The sequence below is a fragment of the Cyanistes caeruleus genome, chromosome 10 (genome assembly GCF_971803275.1).
Source record: "Cyanistes caeruleus chromosome 10, bCyaCae1.hap1.1, whole genome shotgun sequence".
Taxonomy (NCBI): Eukaryota; Metazoa; Chordata; class Aves; order Passeriformes; family Paridae; genus Cyanistes; species Cyanistes caeruleus.
In genome coordinates this window covers 12,297,258-12,321,413 of record NC_141710.1, presented here as the reverse complement: position 1 = coordinate 12,321,413, position 24,156 = coordinate 12,297,258, and the positions used below count along the sequence as shown (strand labels likewise).

Here is a 24,156-nt window from a genome sequence, read left to right as displayed (position 1 = left end):
TATGTAACTAGCCACAGATCATTTAAAATCTGGCCTGTGTTATTGTCTGTTTAAAGAACTACAATTGCGGTTGCACGATACTGAATTTCAGTACATCCAGAAAAACAAGCCCCAGGAAAACAGTCTTCCAGCTTTCTGTGTTCTCTAACTGCAGTCAAAGAACAGCATATTTTTTTTTTTCAAAATCTGGTTACAATTATTTTTTCCCTTAAAGTTTAATGATTATTAGAACTTGGCAAGTTAAAGCTTAGTATCAAAAATCTATAGGCTTTCCATGATCTAATGGTTGGCTGATACATTAATATTAATAAACTCTTTTAAAAATATAAGAACTTGGTTTCAAGTTTTATAAAATAGCCAAATTTTTGCCACCCAATGATATACCACATATCTGGATATAAACATATGTATATGAATATATATATGTAAAGCAATCACATCACACAGATAATGTGTAACACAGGCTGAGTTTAGCTGGTTATGGAGAAAGGCTCCACGGGGCCTCTGGGGCTGTACCTGTTATCCCATCCTATCACTTGGATGCAGATGCACTGTAGGAAACTTCTCCATTCCTGTACCCCGCTTGTTCTGCACTCTGCAAAGCAGAGGAGGGGCCCCAGGGATGAGTTAACAACGGGAGAAGAGCCCTGGACTTCAGCTAGTGGCACTCAGAGCTGGCTGCTTGCATTTGCAGCAGTACTGTGAGCACTCTTCCTCTGTACAGGGAAGTAATCTGGGAGGCTGCAGGTCTCCTCTCACCCCCCTGGGATGGTCTGGCTTCAAACTGTGTCTTCAAAAGAGCAAGTTGAAACTGGCATGGCAAATTGCTTATATTGTAATTTATGAACTCAGTGGTGAGTAAAATAGTTGTGTGTTCTCTATTCTTGCAGTTTCTGAGTACAGGTTCCTCAGTAATAGCCTGCCAGTTTAATGAAAATAAGGGCTGGGAGAGAGGAGGGTTATGCCCATTTATTCCTTGGTTCCTCTGGTACAGCTGCCAAGAGAATAAGCTGAAGTGGGGTCTTTTGTGAAGTGGACGCCTTCCCACTGGGTGTGGAGCAGCCCACCAATATGTTCAATGTGAGTCAACAGAAACCCATCACATGGTAGTGACTTCCAGTAACCAGGGACCTGTCCAGATGTGAACCTGTAAGCCAAGGTGAAAGGTTTTCTAACTCAGCCTTCCCCTGGCTGAGGGGGGAAGGCTGAGTTAGCCTCACACTCAGAAAAGAATAACCCTCCTCAGACAGTGCTGATTTTATGCACCATATTCTGGAATAACTTTTTCAGCTGTGTTTGCTGCACCTTTGATGCCCTCAGAACAAATGTAAGTTATATAAGAAATACAAAGATGTTCTACATCAGCTCTTGGTATAAACCATTGATTTTTTTTTTTTTTTTATTTTTTTTTTTTTCATGTGTACCTCTTCATGCAGGCTATGGATGAGATGAGGGATCTTAATACTTTTCTGTACTGAAATTAATATTGGAGCAGGAAAGATCTGAAAATTGTGTGGCATTTTGAAGCAAACAGGAAACTGAATGGCAAATATTGTTTTCACATACACCAAAATGAATATGGATCAATTGGTCTTGGAAAGCAGTGGAAATTCTGATAAAGAAGCTGAATTCTCCCCACAAGTTTAAGTACTCCTTTTATACCTTTAAACCGCACAACAGATGTGAAATAAGTTGCTAGTACTTAAAGCAATATTAATATTGCATATGTTTAGTAATATGTTTGAAGTTCAAATTCAAAGGATGACATAGGCTTTTCCTATTTCTTATCCTTTCATGTATTAGAGGTTCCAAAAAGATATTAGGAAACAGAACTTCTTCCAGCTTCAATAGCAAGGAGTTCTAAGAAAGCAATATGCAACCACTGCTGCCACACTGTAATGTGTGTATAGCTTCAGGTCCCACAGAGGCAAACAACCTCTTGCCTTCACACTTTCATTGATGGAAAAAAAGTTATTAACCCTCTATTTGCTATATTTAAGATTATTACAACATGCAAAGGAAACATATTCATTGAGGAAAAAAAAAAATAAAAAATAAAGAATTAATGAAATTCTAGATTCTCAATTGTTAAACCACACACTCCACTTCTAATTGTTTTTAAATCCTGTTAGAGCTCAGTGTAGGGAGCTGAAAGGCTGAACGAAAAAGACTGTAAATCCACATAATGCTAGTTTCTGTCAAATGGCAAGGAGATTTTCAAATGGCAAAGCTTTTTGCATTCTTATTTGAGTATTCTACCTTAGTGTACAAATGAAGGGAAAATAAAAATCAAACAATAACTGAACTTTGCTGTGGTGTCCAGATGAGAACCACATTCTGTGCAGAAGTGATGGGCATGTAAGCCCTTCGTATCAGGAAATCTGTCTGGCACTCATCAGGCAGTGTTACTTGATCACAGCTGGATAAAAATGCACACCCAGGGCAAATCTGTAAACACCAGCTTAATCTGCATGGGAAAAGTTACTGTCATCTCCTCCGACAGAGAAAGCCTTCAGGACATTCCAGCAGTAACAGTCACTTCAGTTTGTTACAAATGTTGTCAGATTTAGACACAAAACCATTATAGATGTCAGAAAGCTACAACTGAAAAAAAAAAATAAATGTATTGCTTTTTAGGTATTTTGGGTTAGAAAAATGAGGCAAGTCAGTAGTTTTATCATATGACCAAAGAGTGCGTGTGGAGGGATTCCTATTATACATCACTTGCCAACAAGCTACATTTTAGACTGTAATTTTCTATTCTCTATGCCATTTAAAGAGATTTTTCTTCAGGGGAAGGATTGTAATTTAGATAATATTTTGCAGGAACCTTCTTAGTGCATAAACTAAAAATGACTGTGTCTTTAGGATGTGCCAAAACATGCTTCTGACTTTTTATGGCTCTGAAAACAGTCATATTTGCAATTGCAAGACCAGAGCCCATTACTCTTGTAATCAGCCCTGAAAAGTGATTTAGGGTGCTAAATCACTTCATCATCAGAATAGATATAAACTAATGCAGAAAAAAAAGGCTTTAATCAATTCTAGACAGTTTAGATAAATAATGCAGTTAGAGATCCATAGTTTGTTTGTCTTTTTCAAAAGATATTCCTGTTTCCTTCAGAGAGAATATGCATCCACAAAAAAAAAAAAAAAAAGGAAACTTTCATTTAAATTTCATGTAAGTTGGGCCAGACCCCAGAGTTCTCAATGTGAAAATCATAATGCTACAAATTCCCTCTCCAACCTTGTCCCTTCTACCCTCCCATGCCCACGCTCATGCATAACAGAGATGTAGAATGACTGGTTTCTGCAATGTGTTAAATAGAAGGAAAGGGAACATTCAGAAGAAAACTAGGTATTTGGGGCTTTCTTCAACCCAAGATTAATGTCAAGAGATTTTTCTTAGCATTAGTGTCAGTGCTAGCCAGGAAAAACGATCCCATTAAAGGGCCCCTCATGAATAATTCATGAGGCCCAATTTAGTGTTAGTACTGAGGGTGAGAGATAAACAGGTGATAGAGTTTGTCGGGAAACCATTGCACTTGACATGGTATTTTGGTGTTATTAATATTTTTATTTTTTTTTTAATCTGTATATGTATTAGAGGAAGGAGACATAACTTGTGTATTAAGACTCGGGTTAGTGTTCAACTTTGAGTTGAGGATTTACGTGATCTGTGTTTCCAAATCATTAGTGATGAGCTATTCCCCCTAAGTGCATTAAAGTAAAAAGCTCCATAGACAAGCTGGTAATTTAAGGGCTGTGTTTGGTAACAGGATTCTTCAGTTCTTTGCTGTTCTCTTGTAAGTCCATTGTGAGTATGGAAGAATAGTTACTGAATATAGCAATTAAGGGCTTTTTCTCCCCAAATTAAAAGTTACAATATTTTTGCAATAATTGTGGTAGTTGAATAATTTATGTCCATTTAAATAGGATTGCATTTAGCACTGGTGTTTACTGAAAATCTTTTTGTGTTTAGTGTAAGAAGGTGGAAACAAAACTGGTGTAGAAATACAGGGAGGCCTGTGAGCATGAGATTGTTATGGCTGTGCAAACTGTGAGACTTCAAACTACTGATAATTGACTTCTTTAAATTATATCATGTATTGGTAGATTCAAATCAAAGAGAAGTTACTAGAGATGGGGCTAGAGCTGGACGGACCATCTCAGCAGGTCACAAAAAAGCTCCTAGTAAGGCTTTAGTAAGAAGCCTTCAATTTAAGCTGTGTGTCCTGCTGACTTTCATGCTTTTAGAAAACCAAAAAGAAAAGAACAGACATAGAGTTGCTCAAAGTGACTGAGTGTTGTGCCCTTTCCATTTTGACCCTTGGAAGGCCAGACACAATTAATATCTCTGCATCCATGTTGTGCCAGTGGTCTGCAAACCTCTCTCCTTCTCACCAGTCATGGAGAAATGACCACAAAACACTTCATGGGTTTGTTTCATATTATGTATTTTGCACTCCTCACTTTTAGTTAGAAATAGAAAGAGGAATTCTAAATCCCCAGGAGCTCTTAATACACAAAATTTGAGAGCTTACTAGGCCCATATGTGCTGGGCCTGGAAATGTGCTTGTTTTCATTTTATCATACCAGTTTTTGCATAGGAAATGATTCTGATTTTCACCAGTAGAATTTCATTGCTACTTCCAAGTTGTAAGGAAGGCAAATGAGATCAGCATACCTCCCCCTGGGTTTATTCTGATAAATATTTACTGAAGATTGAATTCTACCAAAATGCCACTAGGATTTTGCTCTAAATAAAAATTATGTCATTGGACTTGTGGCCTCTATTGCCATGATCTGTGATCTGTCAATCCCAGATGCTCATTCCCATGCAGTGGCTACAGATTGCATGGTTGAGCTGGTTTAATCCAAAACTAGGATGTCTCCACCAGTGAGTGATTGGCCTAGAGGCATGAAGTGACAGGACAGTACTTCAAATTTAATTTACTTAAGTGATGTTGCTGGTCTTTCTAGAGTGGTCACCTCTGTGGGACATTGGTTTTGTAAGCTAAATGCACATTTCTCAGTGTATAATAATCACTATCCCCTTAAGCCCCATAGGGCAACATAAATCTACTTTAAAAAAAATTCTGTAGTGACATGTCCATGCAAACGATAGTTTAAATTCATACAGTAAAAACACCAGCAACCTTCCAAGTTTCAGTTCTTGAAAAAAACACCAATATATCATGTTTATAGTAAAAAAAGTTGTACTTTTGTAACAGTCCCTCTTGAGCATTGAAAAATTTGGGCAAATAAAAATATTGTCTGATTTGAAATTTCTGTTTTACCCTCAAAGTGGTTAAAAAATGAAAGTGAAATGCAATCTTTTGATCCAGATGTTGAGGTGAATAATAATACAGAACACAGACAACAGGTTTAAAGTATCGGGCTGAAAATGTATCAACCTGATTTTGTAATTCTAAGCACCAATCAAACAGTCCTGGTTTCCCAGCTGTGGAAGATAAGGCCTCCTGCCATCAACAAGAGATGTGTTTTATCCTACCTTTGCTCTTCTAGTTGCCTGGGAGATTCAGCTCACGGCTCAGCAGGAATAAGGATAAGGATAAAGGATTCTTCTCTTTGCTTGGCTTCAACTTTTCCTCCTTCAAGGATCATGATCAACTATAGGGTTCCAAACTTGAGTTCACCTGGGGATCTGCTCCATAGATTTGTTGAGAAGCTAAGAGCATGATGAGGACACACTGCCTGCCCCATGTTCCTGCATATACCTTTACCCTAAGGAAAAAAGGAAGAATGAGCATGGTCAATGCAGTTGGTTGCTTCCTTCTGGTGAGTTCAAGGTTCAGTGAGAATGGAGTAGGAAAGATCCACTTTTCACTTCAAGGAGGGTCTCCCTCTCTTCTTCCCTCCTTTCCTGCTTCTCTCCAGAGCTTTTCAGGTTGCTGGGAATATAATTTGCTTCTCTGGGGAAGCACTATTCCCAAGGGAAGGGAGAATGGCATTCTGACATGCTGGCATTTGAGCATACCTTTCTCTTCTGCAAGATGACTGTGCAGCCCAGCAGAACAAAATATGTATTTGATTCTTTGATTAGTTGATAGTTATGTAAATTGTATGCTCTATGTCTTTTTCCAGGTATAAAAATTATGTGCTTTTACAAGTTTGGGAGTATCTGTGTTTTCTGTTGCATTGGAGGTGCTACATAAACATTATTCTGTAAAAATGCTTCTACCTTGGATTATGCTTGGCACCAATTTACATTGTAATATTACTGACACTGCCATTTAATTTGACTACTTGCTATGGTCTAAGTGTAGGTAATTTGCAAACCTTTAACAATGTTCAGCTTTCCTAAATGGTAGGGAGAACTGCAATTACACTTAAAATGCACTGGTGCACTATGTGTCAGCAAAAAAGGACCTACAAAAGACATAATTACAATGTAATTGCCCACAAGTTCATGAAGTAAACATACATTATTAGAAAGCACTCATCTATTCAATTTAAGTGACATTACAGATAACATATTGCATAAATAGGAAGCCATTTTGTGACTAGTTAGTATAATAATAGGAGTTGAAATTAAAATGTGGTGTATGTATTCCTAAAAGCACTTCAAGCTTAGCATCTGCTCTATAGTGCCTTGCATCATGCTCCATTTCCAGTTTTAAACATTTGAATATTCCTCAAGGATATACACCGATAAATAATGACACTATAAGGTATCTCCTTTAAAAAAAAAAGTTTCAAACAAATGTTTAGACTGCCTAAGGCAATTCTTATCCAAGAAAAACATCAGAAGAAGAAAATGGTTAAAGGCAACAGGGAGAAATTTCAGGAGTTATTTTTGACAGGAAAAATTGTTGAATATTGTGCAAAATTTAAGCTCTATTTCAGTTTTGGTCATTTGATGAAACCTGGGTATGTAGTTCTCCCACATCACACCAAAAGGAGGATCTAAGGTACCTGAAAACTTTCATCCTAATTGCACATTTTAAATAATTTGGCCTTGTACCTTTCTAATGAATAGCTGCTCAATATGTATGTAGATTAGATTTTGGTCACTGGAAGTTGATGATCCCTTTGGATCACATCCCCTCTGGATTGTTCCCTTCTTTCTGACAATTTCTAGAATAGGCTTTGAGAGAATTCAGGGCAAATAACTGGCTTATTCTCACAAAACCTCTGGAACACCCACTCCTCACATGATGGCAGCATCCATTCCTGAATAATTTTGTTGGTTTTCCAGCTTGCTAACAAAGTAATGTGTTTGTCCCAAGTTCCCAGTCCTTGAAGAGGGGTCAGGTTCCATCTCAGCAAAGTTGAGCCAGAATTGTGAATTTGGGGTAAAGTTACCAAAAGTAAAGATCTCCCCTTTAATTATGAATGTGCTGTTAAGGCCTTAGTGTAAAAAACAAACAAAACAAACAAACAAACAAAAATCCTGTTAGGCTCTTACGTACTGTGCTCTCCCACTGAAAAACACAGTTCAGTCTGAAAGTCTGGCAAATATCTTAGGGCTGTTGGAGCCCCACATTTAATGTTTTGGGTTTTTTGTATGACCTTACAAGCAGCCTGACACAGTGTAGATCCAGAGTAGATTGTTGACTTTTAATTTGCTCATAACAATCTTCTTTGCCAACTTTTACAAACAACAATGATATCATAGATTTTTACTTGGGATTCCATACTGTTGAATATGCTCACTTTTTTTTTTTTCGCTTTTACCTCTTTCATTAGAAAAATATAATAGTGAATTACAAACTTGTTAAGTATTTCCTTTTGGAAAAAATTGTCTGATATTTGATATTGTACCAGGACTCAACCTAAATTGTTTTAATTCCTTGTACCTGCTGTGTAGTTAGATGAGATCAACTAGACAGACCTTTCCCATTGGTTAAAGGTCAAAAATAGCCTAAAGACATGTTGTTTACAGCCCATCATATTGAGAAATATACTTTTCACAGGAGGTATAACCATATTTTCATTAACTGTGATTAAAAAAGCTTAAACAGCTCTGTGGATATAACTACAGATGATTATTTTTAATCACAAATCTGTTTTTAAGAAAATGTAGAAGAACAAAATTCACCAAGGAATATTCTCATTATTATTTTACCATAATTATTACAGATTATGTAAAATGTTGTTCTATTTTTCCAGTATTTGAGTGCATTTGAGAAACTCCAGACACTTCAAAGCAAGAGTCATATTCTGTTGACATTTATATAACTATAAATAACTTTAGTGATGTTTGCCTTCTGCAAAATTGTAAAGGAATCCTGAATCCTGAAGTTATAACTGATATTGTTGGGCTTTCTCATTTTAATTATTCTTAGATGACAAGATGGAAACTAATCAATTTATTTAAACTTTTCAAATTATTTATTCCTTGCAAAAAAAAATCTGATTATTAACGAATTTTTAATGCTTTGGAAGGTTATTTCTTTTATGTTTTGTGATCTTTTTTAACAGAACTGAATGAAAAACAAGTCCATCTCCGCAAAGGGTTTGAGCTATGAATATTTAAAATGTCAAGTTCAAAAAAATGACCAAAATTAAGATATGTAGAGGCTGGGTTGGGATTTTGTTGAAGATATCTTGAATTTTACACTCATCTCTAGTAGTTGAGCTTCAGTGGTCACCAAAATGTTGATATCCTCATATTTTAAGGCAGTGATATTGCTTTTTATTTTTTTCTAGGAAAAACTTTCAAGATCCTTTTCTAATTATATAAACTTACCAAAGAAGCACAGCAAGCACTTTAGCATTTGAGTTTGTATTTAGTATACAGAGTTTCCTAGGAAAAGATTTGTTTCTATGATATTTTCTGCTAAAGAGAGACAGTACAAGTTTTTCATCACTTATACTGGACCTCAGAATCTCAGGATTTCACTTCAAAACAGTTTATATGGAACTACTAAAAAAAATTGAGAGTTTTCTTGAATTACTTAGGCTGGAAAATCACATTTTTATTGAGGTGAAATGTTTAACATGTTTGTTGAAAATTTCAAGGCAAGCCAGAGATATTCTGTATTTCAGAATTTATGATCATTGGTAGGTGATTACTCAATTAACCTGGAATTTCTTTCTTATGGGAGAACCAGGAAAGGCTCCAGACTTGGATGTAACCATTATTTCTTTAAAACTGGGGATTTTACAATCCCTGATCTTCAGTTAAGGAGTGTGCTTATATTAACTAGAGTTTGAAGAAACAGTGGAAGTCGTTCTCATGCCATGATTTGAAGGGACCTGGATTTAGAAGTCTACATTCCCTCTATAACTGGGGAACAGAACTTTTATATTCATAAAAGTTAAATAATTACAGGGTGTCTTTACAGTGAAAAGTCCATGTCAAACAGTGCATTACTAACAGACCAATAGTTATTTGTATAAAATATCAATAATATGAAGATTTTGTAGCATGTAATAGATGACAAGAAATTATGAGTTTGTCAGAGTAAAAACAAAGCAACCCTATGAAGCCCAAATGCAATTTCTGAAGTAAAAATGGACATGAATTTTACAAACATAGAGACTTTGTCTTGTGGTGTTGACATCCTCCCAAGAGTCATATCTGTTCACACAAGCCCTGTCTGAGAAGAGGGAATAATATTTTAGAGCTTATATGGCTTGACATTGTCACAAAACTAGAGAGGGAAGATCTGGGAGATAGACAGGGTAATTCTGTCATTTACAACATTAGTTAATTAAAGCACTGAAGAGGAGGAAAGAGACACAAAATTATGGTGAAGAGTGACTTTCAGATATCTGTAGTGGCAATTTACCTCTCAAGTGAAATTCCCAGAGTTTTCACAAAAGATGTGTAGTCCAGCCTTGTACTTGCCTGAGTGGTAGTATCAGGACCAATGATGCCCAAGCAGCTACTTGACAAAACATATCTTGATGCTGACTTTTGAGGTGCTTTGACAAATCATGATTTGCTAATGATCTGATGCATTTGTTGGTACTGGAAACTGCATTTGTCTCTAGATGTGAAACCAAAGTAATTCATAAGGTCAGATACCTTAGTATTTTTGAATATTCTTGATGATACTTTCAATTCATAACTGTGCTTCATCATTTTCAGTTTGCCTTTTTCAAAAATTGTTTACCAAAAATTTGATACGTATTTTAAAAGAGTACTTCAATGAAATGAGTGTACCTTAAAAATTTAGCAAGTGGAGAGTATATGGCTAACATGGCCAGCAGAGTCCATGTTTGTATTTTATATGACAAGAGCACTAACTTGGTAATTAAGTAAATATTGTAATAAGTATGGCTCTGACATCCACTTGAAGGTTATAACTCCCCAGGGAACAGATGCTTAATTTGCAGCCATGATAATAACAACCTAATGAACCTCGCATCTCACTGGATAGCTTAATAAACTTCAAAGAAAACAAAACAAGAATCTATGAGTAAAAGTACATCCTTATCTTTTCATTAAGCAAAATGAGCATGAGTCAAGGCCCAGCATGGCTTCCAAAGTTAAAGCTACCAGCTACAAAGCAAATGTATGCAGAGAAATGTACAACAAAAGACATAGCTTTTAAACCTCCAGTTGAGTTTCCATAAATGTTGCTTACAAAAGCTACCATTCTCTATGTTAACAAAAAGTTGTGGATATGTTCTTCACTAAATCCTCTTTTCTCATATAATCCACCTTGTGCACTTTATCTCAAGTGTGTTTTATCTGATCTAATCCTGGGTTCATTCATTCTCAGATAGAAGCAACAGGATTATTTCACACTTAAACTAGGCCCAATCTTTCTGTGGGTCCATAAGAGGACACCTGGGTAATGAGAAATTATCTGTGGAACAAAAGATTAAGCAGGTGCTGGGGGAAAAAATGTTCTTTAAAATGCAGCAATTTTTAACGAAATGATAAAACATTTTTATTCAGAAAAAAATGTTCACAGGAGGCACTACATTTTTTAAGGGAATGAGATTACACCATTAGAACCAATGTTACTTGGCACAAGTTTTATTTGAAAAAAAAAGGAAAATGTCTTTCAGTCACCCTAAAATGGCATTGATTTCCCTGGAGTTAATCTGGATTTTAATGGGTGTAAGTGGGCAGTATATAGGATATAGCAGAACATTAGTTTTCACCAGGTCAAAGAGGCTAGTCTTCTTCTTATTCTACCAGACCTTATTTTAGCACACTTACAGTTAGGAGGATGACGAGGAGGAGGAGGAGGAGAAGGAGGGGAAGGAGGGGGAGGAGGAAGAGGAGGGGGAGGAGGAGGGAAGCTTCATGGCTCAGTAAATTAACTCCATATTTTTTTCTTTGCAGTAGGGGGCAAGACAATTCAGACATAAAAAATAAAACCCTCTTTTCCACCCCCAACCCTCTAACATGGGGACATGGATTAGTACAAATCAAGTTCATTCTCCTTTGCTTGACTTATCCATCTCTACCTATAGCTATATCTATCTATATCATCTATATCATCTATATCTACATCTATATATAATCTATATATCTATATCTAAATCATCTATATCTATATATCTATATCTAGCTATATCTAATGTATATTTATATTGCAATATCTGTTCATCCCCATTAGCTTTCAGAAACCACAGGATCACCTCAAATTCTGTCTTCCATCTGTTTCCAGTGTACATCACACTCTTGATATGAAGGTGTGAAGGCAGAGGAAAAATTTACTGGTTTCAAACAGTGGAGCAGTTCCTCAGAAGTCATAAACTGATAAAATAAATACTTATTTCCCTTTTGTTTTATCCTTCCCTGCTGTCATCAGCCTCCTCATGGACCACTGTACAACTGCAGAGATTTCATCCCTTAATTCCACAAGCCCAGTGGGACCATGGACTGATGACTTGACTTTCTGCCTGGTGGCCTTTTGATTTTTCTTCTCTACAAAGAAATACAACAGAAGAACAGTATGTAAATAGTTCCACAGGATTGAAATGAATACACTAGCGAATTACTACATTAGAGACAGAAACTGAAAAAGATGAAGGAAAAAAAAAAAAAGGAAAAGAAAAACCAAAGAGTGGAAGTTATCTAAATCCTCAGGACTCAGGATAGACTAATCTGCTCTGCTGGCTAATAGGGAAGAAAAGTACAGTGAGTTCTCATACAGCTGCATGATAGAAATTTATTTCTTTTTTCTTTTGTAATGTACAGTGCTACATGATATTTTTTACAGAACAAATGATTAAATGGCCAACAGATGCAAGAATTTTTTGGTCTGTGTCTTGCTCTTTTTCTCAATGAGTTTTTGGCAATACCTATACAGTCTCTTTTACTTTCAAGTAAGACAAGCTTTCCACACCATCTTGGTCTCCTCAGTCCCTTGCAGCTGGTGAGACAATCCCTGTGCACTGGGTGGAGGCTGAAAAAAGACAGTAAATAAATTAAATATACAAATATACAGTTAATATTATTTTCAGAAATAACTAAACATGAAGCAGCAATTCTCTGTCACATGCAGGAATTCCTCTAACCAAGGGCATGTCTAGATTGATTTGAGTAGTTATCCTTCTCAAAAGTGGAATTCAGTACATGCTGTTTAGGGTTATTTAACTCAGGATGTGTTTTCCAGGACAGTTGTAAAAAAATATTATAACCATTTTTTGACTTGTCATCCAACAGCAATTTACAGAAAGGCAAGCAAAGTCAGGCCCATTGATTAGGTAATATGAAATTTAAAATGAAATTAATATCTACAATTGCATATAAATTTCAAAATTTATAAAAGTTAATAAAACCCATTAAATATCAGCAGCTTCTCATAACTTTTAAAACTGTATGTTAAAGGAAGTTTTTACTTTTACCTATCTCAGAGTAGTACACATTCATCAATATAAGGTACTTTTATTAACCTTATGTATGTGGGTATTTCCATTTCTTTGTTATGTCACTTTTAACAGAGCTGTGCTCTTGACTAACCCTTAATTTGTATATAGAAGACATGTGGCTGTAAAACTTTAGGCACAAAACAAACAGCCCCTCTCCATGGTAGGGGGTTGGAACTAGGTGAACTTTAAGGTCGCTCCCAGTGTAAACCATTCTATGATTCTGCTGCAAGACATTCAAGGCGAACAGCTTTCTGGGCACCAAAAGTACATTTATTGGAAAGGGACAGTCATAAAATATTTCATGGAACAAATACCAGCCTTAAGTACTCAAGACTCAACATGGAAAAAAACCCCTGTTTCCTAAGGATGGTAATTTGTGCACCAGTTGCTTCTCTTTTATCTAATGCAATAAAAGTAGCTATTTATTTTGGAAGAATACAACTATATTAAAGCTGATGAACCTTTACAGTCTAGTTGGAAAACAAAATCTTTTGATCTTTTGAAACAGTGTTTTGGAACAATCATGAAAAATGATACTAAACTGATATTGTCATACTTAATTTTTGGTAGTTAAAAATTATTTGTTCCTTTTTTCTCTATAATGCTCTTCCAAGTATGCAAGCTGGAACAAGTCATTACAGTTTCAATGTGAAGTTTAAGAACTAGAAGAATAACTTGCAAAGTGATGCATGAATAAATAAGACAGAGATGGTCTTACCCATATATATATGTCTTTGTATACTAATATACAACTATATGTTATAATATATTTGTCATTATGTTATGCTACTTGCTCTTCTGACCAGCAGATAGTGGTAATTATCTGTGCATAGGAACATGTATGAGAAAGGGAGAACAGATGTCCATGATTATGTAAGTTATGGTAATTAATAGTACATAAATGAAACAAGTTTGTTTTTGTTGATGTGTCACTTGCACACTGCTCCTCTTGAGCATTGGGTTACATCCTGTACACGATCGCCTTATTGTCTACTGTCATAAAAATTCCAGTTCTGTTTCTGAGCAGTCACAGAATGGGACTTGCCAGCTGTCATGGAAAATGTATTCAGTTTCATTTCCAGTTAATTTATCTAATCTTAATTCTATTATTATTTTATTACAATTATTTAAGTGCTTGGGGCAACAATCTAAAGTAAAAACAAATAAACAGTAGGAGTTCCAGATAATTTGTAAGTGATCTGAAAGGTCTAATGGAAACAACATCATTATTGCAGTTTTATTTTTTGAAAGGTTAACAATATAGAAGCTTCATCATTGCTGCTATAGTTAACAGTCTGTCAACACTGACACGTTAAATTTCTGCTTCACAAGATTAAAGGCTAAACTATAAAAACTCACCCTGGACAGGGAAAAAAGAAGTTGTGAAATAGTGTTTAGATATTCAAAAACCCTGTAACTGCAGGCCTCACATCACCTTCGTTTTCAGCACTGTCTACTTGAAACAAGAGCATTCAAGCCCGTGATTAAGTCTTCTGCTAAACACTTTCACACAGAGACACCTGCCAGCTTCCATGGCTGTAATGAAATCTGAACATACACTTAAAGATCCACATTTTAATGTGTCTTTGACCACACTGAGGTGAAGTTTGCCATCCTGGGCTTGGCTAATCCTCTCACCCTCTTCAGCAAAAAACCAGGTGTAGCTGCATTCAAGTCATTGATTTCTCAGTCAAAATATGGGTTTGTTTGGTTTCTGCTTAATCATAACCCTTCTTCTGTTTAATTGCTGAGCCCACTCACAGTTGGTCTCAGAGTCTGTGTAAGTGCAGAGTCCTCACTGCCACTCTTTATATTTCTCCATCACTGTTTTTGCCTTGCCTACATCCTCCCCCATAATATAGCTGGTTTAGGGTGCCTTGCAAAAAAATTTGTTTTTGCTTGTTTTCCTCTCTAATGAAATGAGCCATTTATTTATGATGTCCCAATCATGTTTGAATGGGGTTTTTTTCTCTTTTTCCTTCTTTTTGTACTCAGCATTTAGATGGTATGATACATGTCTCACTCTCTGAGCAATAAAAGTGCATAATGAAAGAAGGTGAACTCACTCAAAAAAAAGAAATTATTAATACACAATTCTAACCTTATTCTAGAATTTTCTGTTAAGTATGGAACTAGTAAAGTCAAGTATTCTTGTGGTCCCATAGTGACGTAGCGGTTTAATTTAATCCACTGTGTAACAAGACATTTGACTAAGAAGATGCAGTAAAATATCCTGAGCCTGATCTAGCCATCATTGAATATGATGCAAGGTTTGCCACTGGTAAAATGGAAGGGGAATCACCATGAATGGCTAAATCTGAGGCAACGAGAATTCAAAACAAAGATTTTGAATGACAGCTTCTAATTTCTGGGATTTTCAGCAGATTTAGCATTTCTTTAAAAGAAAATTGTATTTAACTGGAGATAAGCAGCTGCATATAGCATTACTTATCCAAGATGATTCTTCTCTCCATCTGAAAGGAGACACAGGAAAGAAGCAAAATTCCAGAGTGATAACTCCATTAATGGTTTATTTAGAAACTGAAACTAGGCTTTGTTTTCTAGCAGAAACTAGAATCTAGTGTTAGTTTGATTTGGATACAGTTTATTGACAAAGGGTGGGTTGTTTCTTTTTTTCATCTATCCCTGGTTGCAGAGATAGAGAAAAAATAATCTCTCCTGAAAGTAAACAATGATCCAAACTCTTTGTTTGCTTGAAATGGCTGACCTTGCTCCGAAGATGTATCTGCACAGATGATGGTGCCTGCAGAAGGAGTTGTGGAATCCTGGCAAGCGACTGAATGCCTGTGCGAGCAGTGCCAGGGCTCCGTTCAGCTCCGACCCACATCTGCAGCCCTGGTGTGCCCGGGGAAGTCTGCTCTCCGCAGCCCGGCCTACATCTCCTCCTGCCGAACTGCTTGTGAGGGGAACTGATACTGCCTCTCCAAGGGGAGCAGGAAAAAGCACGATCAGCCAAATTCTGAGCCAAAATCCGAAGAGACAAAACCCGTACCCCCTGTAGTGGCACAGCCACAGTGGGAGCTTGCTGATGGCCACCGTGTCCGCAGGCCCGAGCTCTCATGTCCGGCCGTCTTCTGACGATGGGCACTACGTCTCCTCTGGCTGGTGTGAGAAAGCCGTGGGGCTGTGACACAGAAATCACCTTCTACCTCGCTATTAAGAAAGTTTAGCAAATTGACTGCTGCTAAAATAAGAGATATGAAAGTTCCATCTGCAGTTCAGTCACACGGGGCAAATCTCACAGGCCTTACGCAGTCAGAACACCCATGGAGCGCGCCCAGCGGGAGCTGACCCGCAGGATAATAGGGATGCATACTGAATGAATTGGAAGTAACACCTGGCCTTTGTCTGGAAAATTACCATTTTTTTAGGCCAGTCTTCAAAGCTGAACATTTCTTTAGGACTCTGGAGCCATTGAGGAGGCAGACAAAAGGAAGAGAGTCATGGAGAGACATGTAAAAGCTGTAGGCCCAGCAGAAAGGGCGAGAGGGTATGTGAGAAGGCTGAGGGAACAGAAGTTAAAACCTCAGCATAAAATTCCAGTTCTTCCCATGCGGATCAGTTTTTCCAAGGGTGAAAGGAAAGTGGATTTTCCAATGCATTTAAGTGATTTCATTACACAATTATGTGCTTGCCTAAACTTTAACCACATACTGTTACCCATCCTTGCAAGTAATCAGTTTTTGGTATGTGTTTTAAAACATGTACTGAGTTTAAACATAAAATACACTCACGTCTGTGTGTGCAAAGAGACGCATTCACCAAACTCTGTGCCCTGCCTCTCACTACAGAGAGAGGGAATGCATCTTTTTTGGGCAAACATTCATATTATATGTAAAGGTAAATAATGCTTTATTATTTAGAAACACCCAACATCTATTTACTACATATTTGAGGATAAATGCCACTCTTCTACACTAGCATCCAAGCTTCCAAACAAATGCTCAACTCACTACATTCCAGTGCAAAAAAAACCATTACACAACCCAACTGAAGGGGTATATGCAGAATACTGGGTACTTACATTCTCACAGATATCTCACTCTAGTCTGAGACTGATCCAGCATAAAATGAGTAGGTTGAAGCTGGTAGAACTACCCAAATGCTTAAAATTTCACACTTTCTCAAATGTTTACTTTTCTGGATCAGACTCTTGTGAATAATTGGACCTGGAGCTTCTTGGATTATTTTTTGGGGAGGAGTGTGATCAAGTCATAAAAAGGAGAATGCCATCTTTATAGGGATTTAGTGGTCACAAAATGCAAGCTGATCATCAGCTTAATTGCATGTCATCCTCCCCTAAATCAGATTAGTCACAAATGCTTATCAACTGAGCCTTAGAATCCTGATATAGTTTGAAAACATACAAGTTTTTATGAAGGTTATCTTGGACACCCAATGAAAAAAAAACAAACATGGCAGCTTTGAATATATCTGGTGACAGTGCCTAACAGCCAAGAGGAATCAGGGAAAATTGCTATGTAAAGTTATAGACTTTTCAAAAACAAGCCAGTTAGATGACTTCCAGCTCTGGAATCTGCTGTCATTGCCAGTAGCCACCCTTAATATTTTTGCTTTGTTTTGTCTTCGCTAGCTCACAGCTTTGTGACAGCTATTAGTATTTTGTGGAAATTATGCAGCTTTGATTTGCCTGGGAAAATTCTTTCTCATCTGATGGTGGTATCAGGTCTGCCCAGCCTGAGCAGTTCTGTGCAGTCTGGTGTGAGCTGCAGAGGTTACATCAGCCTCCAGGTTGGACCATTTGTCTCAGAAAACCTCTACAAGCATTTCATGGATGACAGGACACCACTGTCCCAGGAGAGCAAGCCCGTGCATAGGTATTTACTCCACTCTGTACAATATTTTTCAGTTGCTGCAAAAAAAGGAGCCAAAGCCATTGGCTTTTAGCATCCCAGTGACATGCTGGTAAATCTGGCAGCTATTTCAGATTTTTCAAGCAATATTGTAATCACACGCATGCATGTTACACCTTTGTAGAGATAATGCTTGAGAAACAAAAGTATATAGTATGGACCTCATAACAGGTTCAGTACAGCTGTACAATACAGCTTGGTTGAGCAAAGAATTTCTGGTTTACATTTCTGTTCCTCTGTCTCTTCTACTACCAGAATTGATTTTCTCCCATATTGTCTCTAGGCCCAAAATTAAAGGAGCAGATCTATTTCTTTCCTGAGCACCTGTTTTCTGTTTTGAAATGTAGGGCAAGTGTATTTTTTTTCTTTACTTCTAGAACACAAATAAGGTTGCTTATATCTGCCTCAGGTGCCAGAACTTGACATACTTATGCTCTAGTTATCCAGTTGACTTTCTGTATTTATTAAATTTTTAGTACAGTATGTGGCATTATAATCAATGCACTATTGACAAAAGCAATTAGATCACACGCTATTTATTTAATTTACTATACCAACTCTAATTTAGTAAATTTAATGCATACATTGTGTTTTCCTGGCACATTCAGATACCTTATTCAGAAAGGGCACATGGATTGCTTAGCAAATCACTCGAAGTTATGTCAGGGGCCTTTAGGCTGTTGATCACTAACCTATTTTTTACTGAAAACCTTGCTAGCTGCACATGTTGGGCAGTACCTTGTGGAGTTTGGCCATAGTTCTGCAGCATTTTTTATGTCTACTGAAGTCATAGTACAAGAAGCATTTTACTGTAAACCAAAGGCACCATAAATTCTGAATCTCCAACATTTTTAGAACCAATTATATCAAAGCAATCTGATTGTCATTCTTTTGTACATAGGATTCTCCCATCAGTAAGTAGTCTCGTATTACAGGTATAAAACACTGATAAGCATTTTAGCTCTGGCAGACTAGCTGCAGCTGTGTCACATTTGTGTTTCCTTATTTTATGTGTGCCAGTTATCTAGATTAAGGTTGGAATAGCATAGCACTCCACTAGATGACAGGCTTGGTTTAAAGCCAGGCCACTTAGTGATGTTTATCAAACAATTTTCAGCTACATACAGTAGCACAATTCAAAAACCTAAGAAGACCCTAAATTATCAGGCATGTCATGAGAGGTCATTTATTTTTTGGATGGAAGTTTAAAACATTCCCCTCACAAATACATGGAGTCTGCCTAGTCAGGGGCATCAGTGAAATAATCTGATTTCATTTTTTCTACCCAGTTTTGAATGAACGTGTGACCCTTATGGTTCTGAACAGTCTTACCTAGTCATTTGGAACCAGAGATGGAAAACGTGTCAAATCAGTGGCCCATGAACTTCAGAAAGTCCTGCTTTCAATAGCTTATTTTTCTGTTCTTTGTTCTTATGCTCATTTAGTCTTTGTTTGCTTGGTAGTGGTTTTTAAGCTGTTAATGACCAATTCAACTCCACAGGCTGTCCTCAGGCAATGGTGCATTAACTTGCAGCCCTATTAGACACAAGTTCACCTTGAGCTTCCCTATCGTTATGGTGAGACAATGTGTACTTGAGACCACCACAGGTATTTGCAGGTAGGGTATGACTGCTGATTCTGATATATCCCGAGACAAAATGCCTCCGGAGAGGCAGAGGGCAAGGTTTTCCTGGATGCTGATGTCTGTTTGGGCTGATACCTTGACTGGCTTTCTGGGTAGGCTGTCATAGGAAGGAAAACCTGATTTGACTATCCAATGCTAACATTACCTGCTCCAAGGAACTTCTTTGAAGATAGACTACTTTTTGCATTAGAATCACAATTGAAGTAAATTACGTAGAAGGTAGGCTGGAACTATGTCCTGAACTTACAGGTTTGCTTTTTTGCTTCCATGGAAAAGAAATCAAGAACTGTGCTCTGTACAGAGAAACAAATCAACAACGTGACTGCATCACTGCCACCTCTGTCCCAGCTTGGGATGTCTGTAGTGACCCAAGTTGTGCTTACAGAGACTTTCTTGCACATTGAAGGTGACAGTGAACGTGTCTTAACTTCAGGGAGAAACAAGACCTATTGCCTGGTCCTTCTGAGGGAGAGAAATAGCTGCTCACTTGCTTTGCCTACATCATGATTTGAACAAGAAAGCTCTGAGTTAGCAACTCATCAACATCTCTCCGCTACTTTTGACTGAAGCACCTCTTCTATTATAGAAGAGATTTATATTATAAACAAGCTATAATCAACAGCAAAACCAGCAAAACCAGCTAGCACCAGCTGGCAAAACTCCATAAATGAATGGAGTTAAGAAATTCCAGTTCGCTTGAGCATCTACAGCAACAACTTTACAATAGAAACCTTTCTGTGATAAAAGAAAACAAGTAAAATACACCCTGATGCTCAGAAATGTTAAAGAGCTAATGGTATGATCCTTGCAAATTCTGGTTCATTCATTATTCTCTTCTCAGTAAAACTTGTCCTTTAGGCTTATGTTATATGCATTTATGTTTTAATATTGAGTAAAAAATATCCTGTATACTTCCCCTTAGCAATATATGTCTGTGTTTAAATATTACAGGATCTGATTATTCATATTCTGGAGTCAGATGTTTCCACTGATACCAGTGAAAGCAGAATCTGCCTTCTAATTTTTAGAGGATTGAAGCCATCCTTAGAACAGCATATGCTCTACTCTCCACTTTCTTTGATAACTTCTAACATTCTTTTGATGTGGACTCCAAGATAAACCATTTTCTTCTTTGGATATATGTGTTGAAAAAGATGTAAAACATTGACTAGCAAAGTAAAACATTTTGTGTTTCAGGCCACAATCCCATTTAAACCAGAAGCTGCTAATAGCTGTTAGTTAAAAGAGAAGAAAACATAGAATAAAAATGCTGGGCAAATCTCTTTAAACTCATTGAAATCCCATACTGTTTGGTGTAGGTACTCATGATATTGTATTGACATAGCATAAAAATGTCACATATGCCCTGGTGTCTGTCTAATATCATGAGATGGGTATTCAAGAAAAGGTCTTGTGAGCATCCTGCACTATGCTGAGAGAGTAGTTGAGCAAAATGGATAGATAGGAGGGTAGAGACCATTTATAAACACAGAAGCCCAGTGCTCTGACATGCTGATGGTGGAGGGAGGGGTAGAGGCACATCAGGATTAGATTCACTTAGCATTCACTTTCTCAACGTTATGATGAGAATAAACTCTGATGAAATCTACGTTAAAAAATCCATCCAGTGGCTAGAGAATTGTGAAAGATGCCTGGCAGACCTGCATGACACTGAGATGTCACAGCTCTGATTGACTTCATGGAATATAGTTGATGGAACAGATGATGGAATGCAATCATATTGTTGAATGTAGTATTCTGGAAAGAAGCTTCAATATTAAAATTATATGTGTAATGTAAAATCTGGGAAAGAATAGGATAGGATATAATTGAGTAGAACAGAACAGAGTAAAATTTCCTTTCAGTGGTTGGGGTTTTGACTGCAGCTCTGAAATTAATTGAATTTTCTGCTTTCTGTTTTTTTCTTAGTGATTAATTATTATCAAATATTCTTTAAGAGCTGTGACATCTGTTAAATGTAATTACTTTCTCTTCCATATGTAAATCAAGGTCCTTCTTAAAAAAAAAGAAAGAGGCAGTTTATACTTAAATTGAGTACTTTTATCTGCAATTTGCAAGTTAAGGTGTATGTAAAGCCCGTGGCTATACTAAAGGCTCAGTTGTGCCTCCTAGGCACGGTGTTAATTAAAGGGTGATGTGTATTCGTACAACTCTGAGGAGAACTCTGGAAGGGATTATACCTTGGAGAGGCACAGTGCCTCCAGTGCAGCACAGCATGTCAGTAAAATGCGCATGCTGTGCACCACCTGCGTTGATGTTGCTCAGCACCTCTGTGGGCCCATCTCCTTCCCACACCCCCTCATCCTCTTTGCTGGGGTTCACACCCAGCGAACACTGGGAAGGGACAGTCCTGGCACCTGTGTCCAACTCCTGCATGCCAAGGGAAAGGTGGTGCTGACATCCCTTATGTTGCTGATAACTATTCAGGCAGGATATACCTGGCCAAGGATAAACAGAAATTGCCAAGTGTCATTCCCTAGATATAGTTTCTCTTTTTACTCAGTGTCAGGTCTTTTAAAAGTCTGACAGCATGTATGATGTTTGACAGCTTCTTACATTTTATCTGAGCCCATTCTATATAGCTAATTTTGAATAATTCTATATCCATGTCTGATTTTGTTCTCTTTCATATTTTTCATCAGGGATCATTTCTCCCTTGGGCAGCTCTCTTGACACCAGTGTAGTTTTAGATATGATTTACTCCTATGCAAATAAGATCAGCATCATACCTATAGACCTTTGTTTAGAATATTGACGATATCCAAAAGATTTATTCCAATCTCTATGTAAATAGTATCTGTGATCAATTTAATACACATTTAAGGATTTTTCAAGGCCGTATTATTCACTGGATTAAATGTTCATTTTGGTAATATATTATTGCTGTTGTACGTCCAATAGATCTAATTCAGCCCAGGGTGATTTTTTTATAACCGAGTAATAGACCACTGAAAATAGGATTTATTATAGAAATGCCAAGACATTTCTTATTTATAGTATAATAGTACAAATTGCCCCTATAATAAATATTCTTCAGTTATCAAATCATCAGTCTTTTATGGTAACACTGACAAATGATCCCATAGGCAGTATGATATTATTAATATAATGTATTAACTTTCAATTTTAAATTGGCTATTGGATCTGGAACAACTGTAAATTATATGATGTAGTTTAAGTGGGACTTGTGACCTAAATCTGCATAGCTTTATAGCAAAATGTGACTACACAAAATGTTTTAGACTATCCTCATATACAACGTGGAAACAGTATCACTCTGAGCCCACAATTCAACAGATCTGTAGATTGCACGTACTGAGAGGAAACTGTCACCAAAGAACATCTAAAAGGAAAATTTTTAAATCGTGCAGAAAATCTTTGGTAAGTCATTGTCATTATTGGTCCCAAGAGAATTACAGGTCAATTGTTAAGAGCTGATGTAAATAAAGACTAGAATGAATCTTCTTTAAAATTAAGCCTTTGAGGGTTCTCTTCTTACCAGCAGGTGTTAGTTTCATAAGCTGTTTACTGTTACTATAGAAGAAACAACATTTAGTTACGTATATTTGATTTGGAAAAAGCCCAGAACCAGAGTCCTTGGTAGAGATTTTACATCTGTATAAAGTAAAACAAAAGAAGCAGGCAGGATTAAGAAAGGGTTATAAAAGTAAGCTTTGCAAGAAGTATTTATGTGAACAATGAGATTGGCAAGTCGAACAATGTAAGAAATATATGCTTAGCAACTTTTCATAGCTTAGATTTGAAGTACTCAGCAGATACATTTTTTATCCTCTGTTCAGTCCCATATTTCGGTACTAGAAATCCAGATAATTTAAATCAGCAATAGTGTCAGAATGAGGTACTATTTAATTATATAAATTTTATGCTTCAACATCACCAGCAATTTATTCAGAATTTTAACTGATCTTCTAATACATCAAAACTTGATTGGAAATAAGCAAAAATCTTCTATTTATCTTTCTGGTCAGTTGGATAATATTCTTTTTGCTTAAGAGAAATTTAGCACATTTTTTTCCTGCAGCCAGTTAGCCATTTAAGTGTGGTCATTGTTGGTGCTTACATGCTGTAGAGATTTTAAAGGAAGGTAAATAGTTTAGACAAAAAAAAAATAGTAATCACAGTGGGATGTTGGGAAGATTTTTTTTTTCTATGTCTTTCTTATGTAATGCATTTTTCTGTTGTGGAGAAAATCTTTTTTTCTTGACTTGCCTCACTCTCTTTCCAGCACCCAGCCTCACAAGTCAAGCAGAGCACCTAACTGGCTGATCCAAGTTAGGGCAGCTGGATATCTCCCCAAGACCACATTATGGTATGGAAAAATTCAACCTGGATCACAGTCAAAAGTCTCTTCCCTGTCTGTCTGTCCTCTCCAAGTCAGTTAACATAGTCTCTTTCCTTCAGAAATTCCTGCAACTGAAGACGCAGCTTTATCCCAGGTGGAGATTCCAGTGTTTTTACACTCTCCACCTGAAAAACATTTACAGATATTTCTGCAGTCTCTTTTACTCACATTTGGCCAGCAGAGCACATCTGTAATTTTATTAATTTACTCTGACATGGCTTTAGACTGCAGATTAAATACTCATTAATAGGCAGTAAATGTATGTCTATATATCTGTCTGTATTTGTCAGAAAAAAGCATCTCAATTTATCCCATCTATGTCATTCATGAATAGTTATCAGAAGTGCAACATCCTTCACTCATCCTTCACTCATCCTATAAGAACGTTTTCTCTTCAGCTCTTCTAAACAAACTCTTCAACTACA

At 36.9% G+C, this 24,156-nt stretch overlaps 2 protein-coding genes across 6 annotated transcripts in view; one reads left to right on the top strand and one right to left on the bottom strand.

Annotated features, from left to right (window-relative positions):
* The window catches only part of LOC147651303 (uncharacterized), a 142,697-nt gene that overhangs the window by 34,945 nt on the left and 83,596 nt on the right, over positions 1 to 24,156 (bottom strand). Inside the window, exons 3-6 of the mRNA XM_086843544.1 lie at positions 12,238 to 12,341; positions 11,572 to 11,860; positions 9,821 to 9,962; positions 5,516 to 5,748 (exon numbers count right to left, since the gene is read on the bottom strand). Coding sequence (XP_086699670.1) covers positions 11,706 to 11,860; positions 12,238 to 12,341 — 259 coding nt within the window. The 3' untranslated portion in view covers positions 5,516 to 5,748; positions 9,821 to 9,962; positions 11,572 to 11,705. The remainder of the gene's footprint in view (positions 1 to 5,515; positions 5,749 to 9,820; positions 9,963 to 11,571; positions 11,861 to 12,237; positions 12,342 to 24,156) is intronic.
* Positions 15,058 to 24,156, top strand: part of LOC111933489 (uncharacterized) — a 48,035-nt gene continuing 38,936 nt past the window's right edge. For 2 of the 5 annotated variants that reach the window (XM_086843543.1, XM_086843542.1), the window contains exons 1-4: positions 15,637 to 16,318; positions 17,423 to 17,666; positions 19,204 to 19,320; positions 23,615 to 23,698. In XM_086843543.1, the coding sequence (XP_086699669.1) occupies positions 17,503 to 17,666; positions 19,204 to 19,320; positions 23,615 to 23,698 (365 nt within the window). In that variant the 5' untranslated portion in view covers positions 15,637 to 16,318; positions 17,423 to 17,502. Of the gene's footprint in view, positions 17,667 to 17,793; positions 20,144 to 23,614; positions 23,699 to 24,156 lie in introns of those variants that run through there. The other 3 variants (XM_086843540.1, XM_086843541.1, XR_015274369.1) reach the window with 3 other exon arrangements.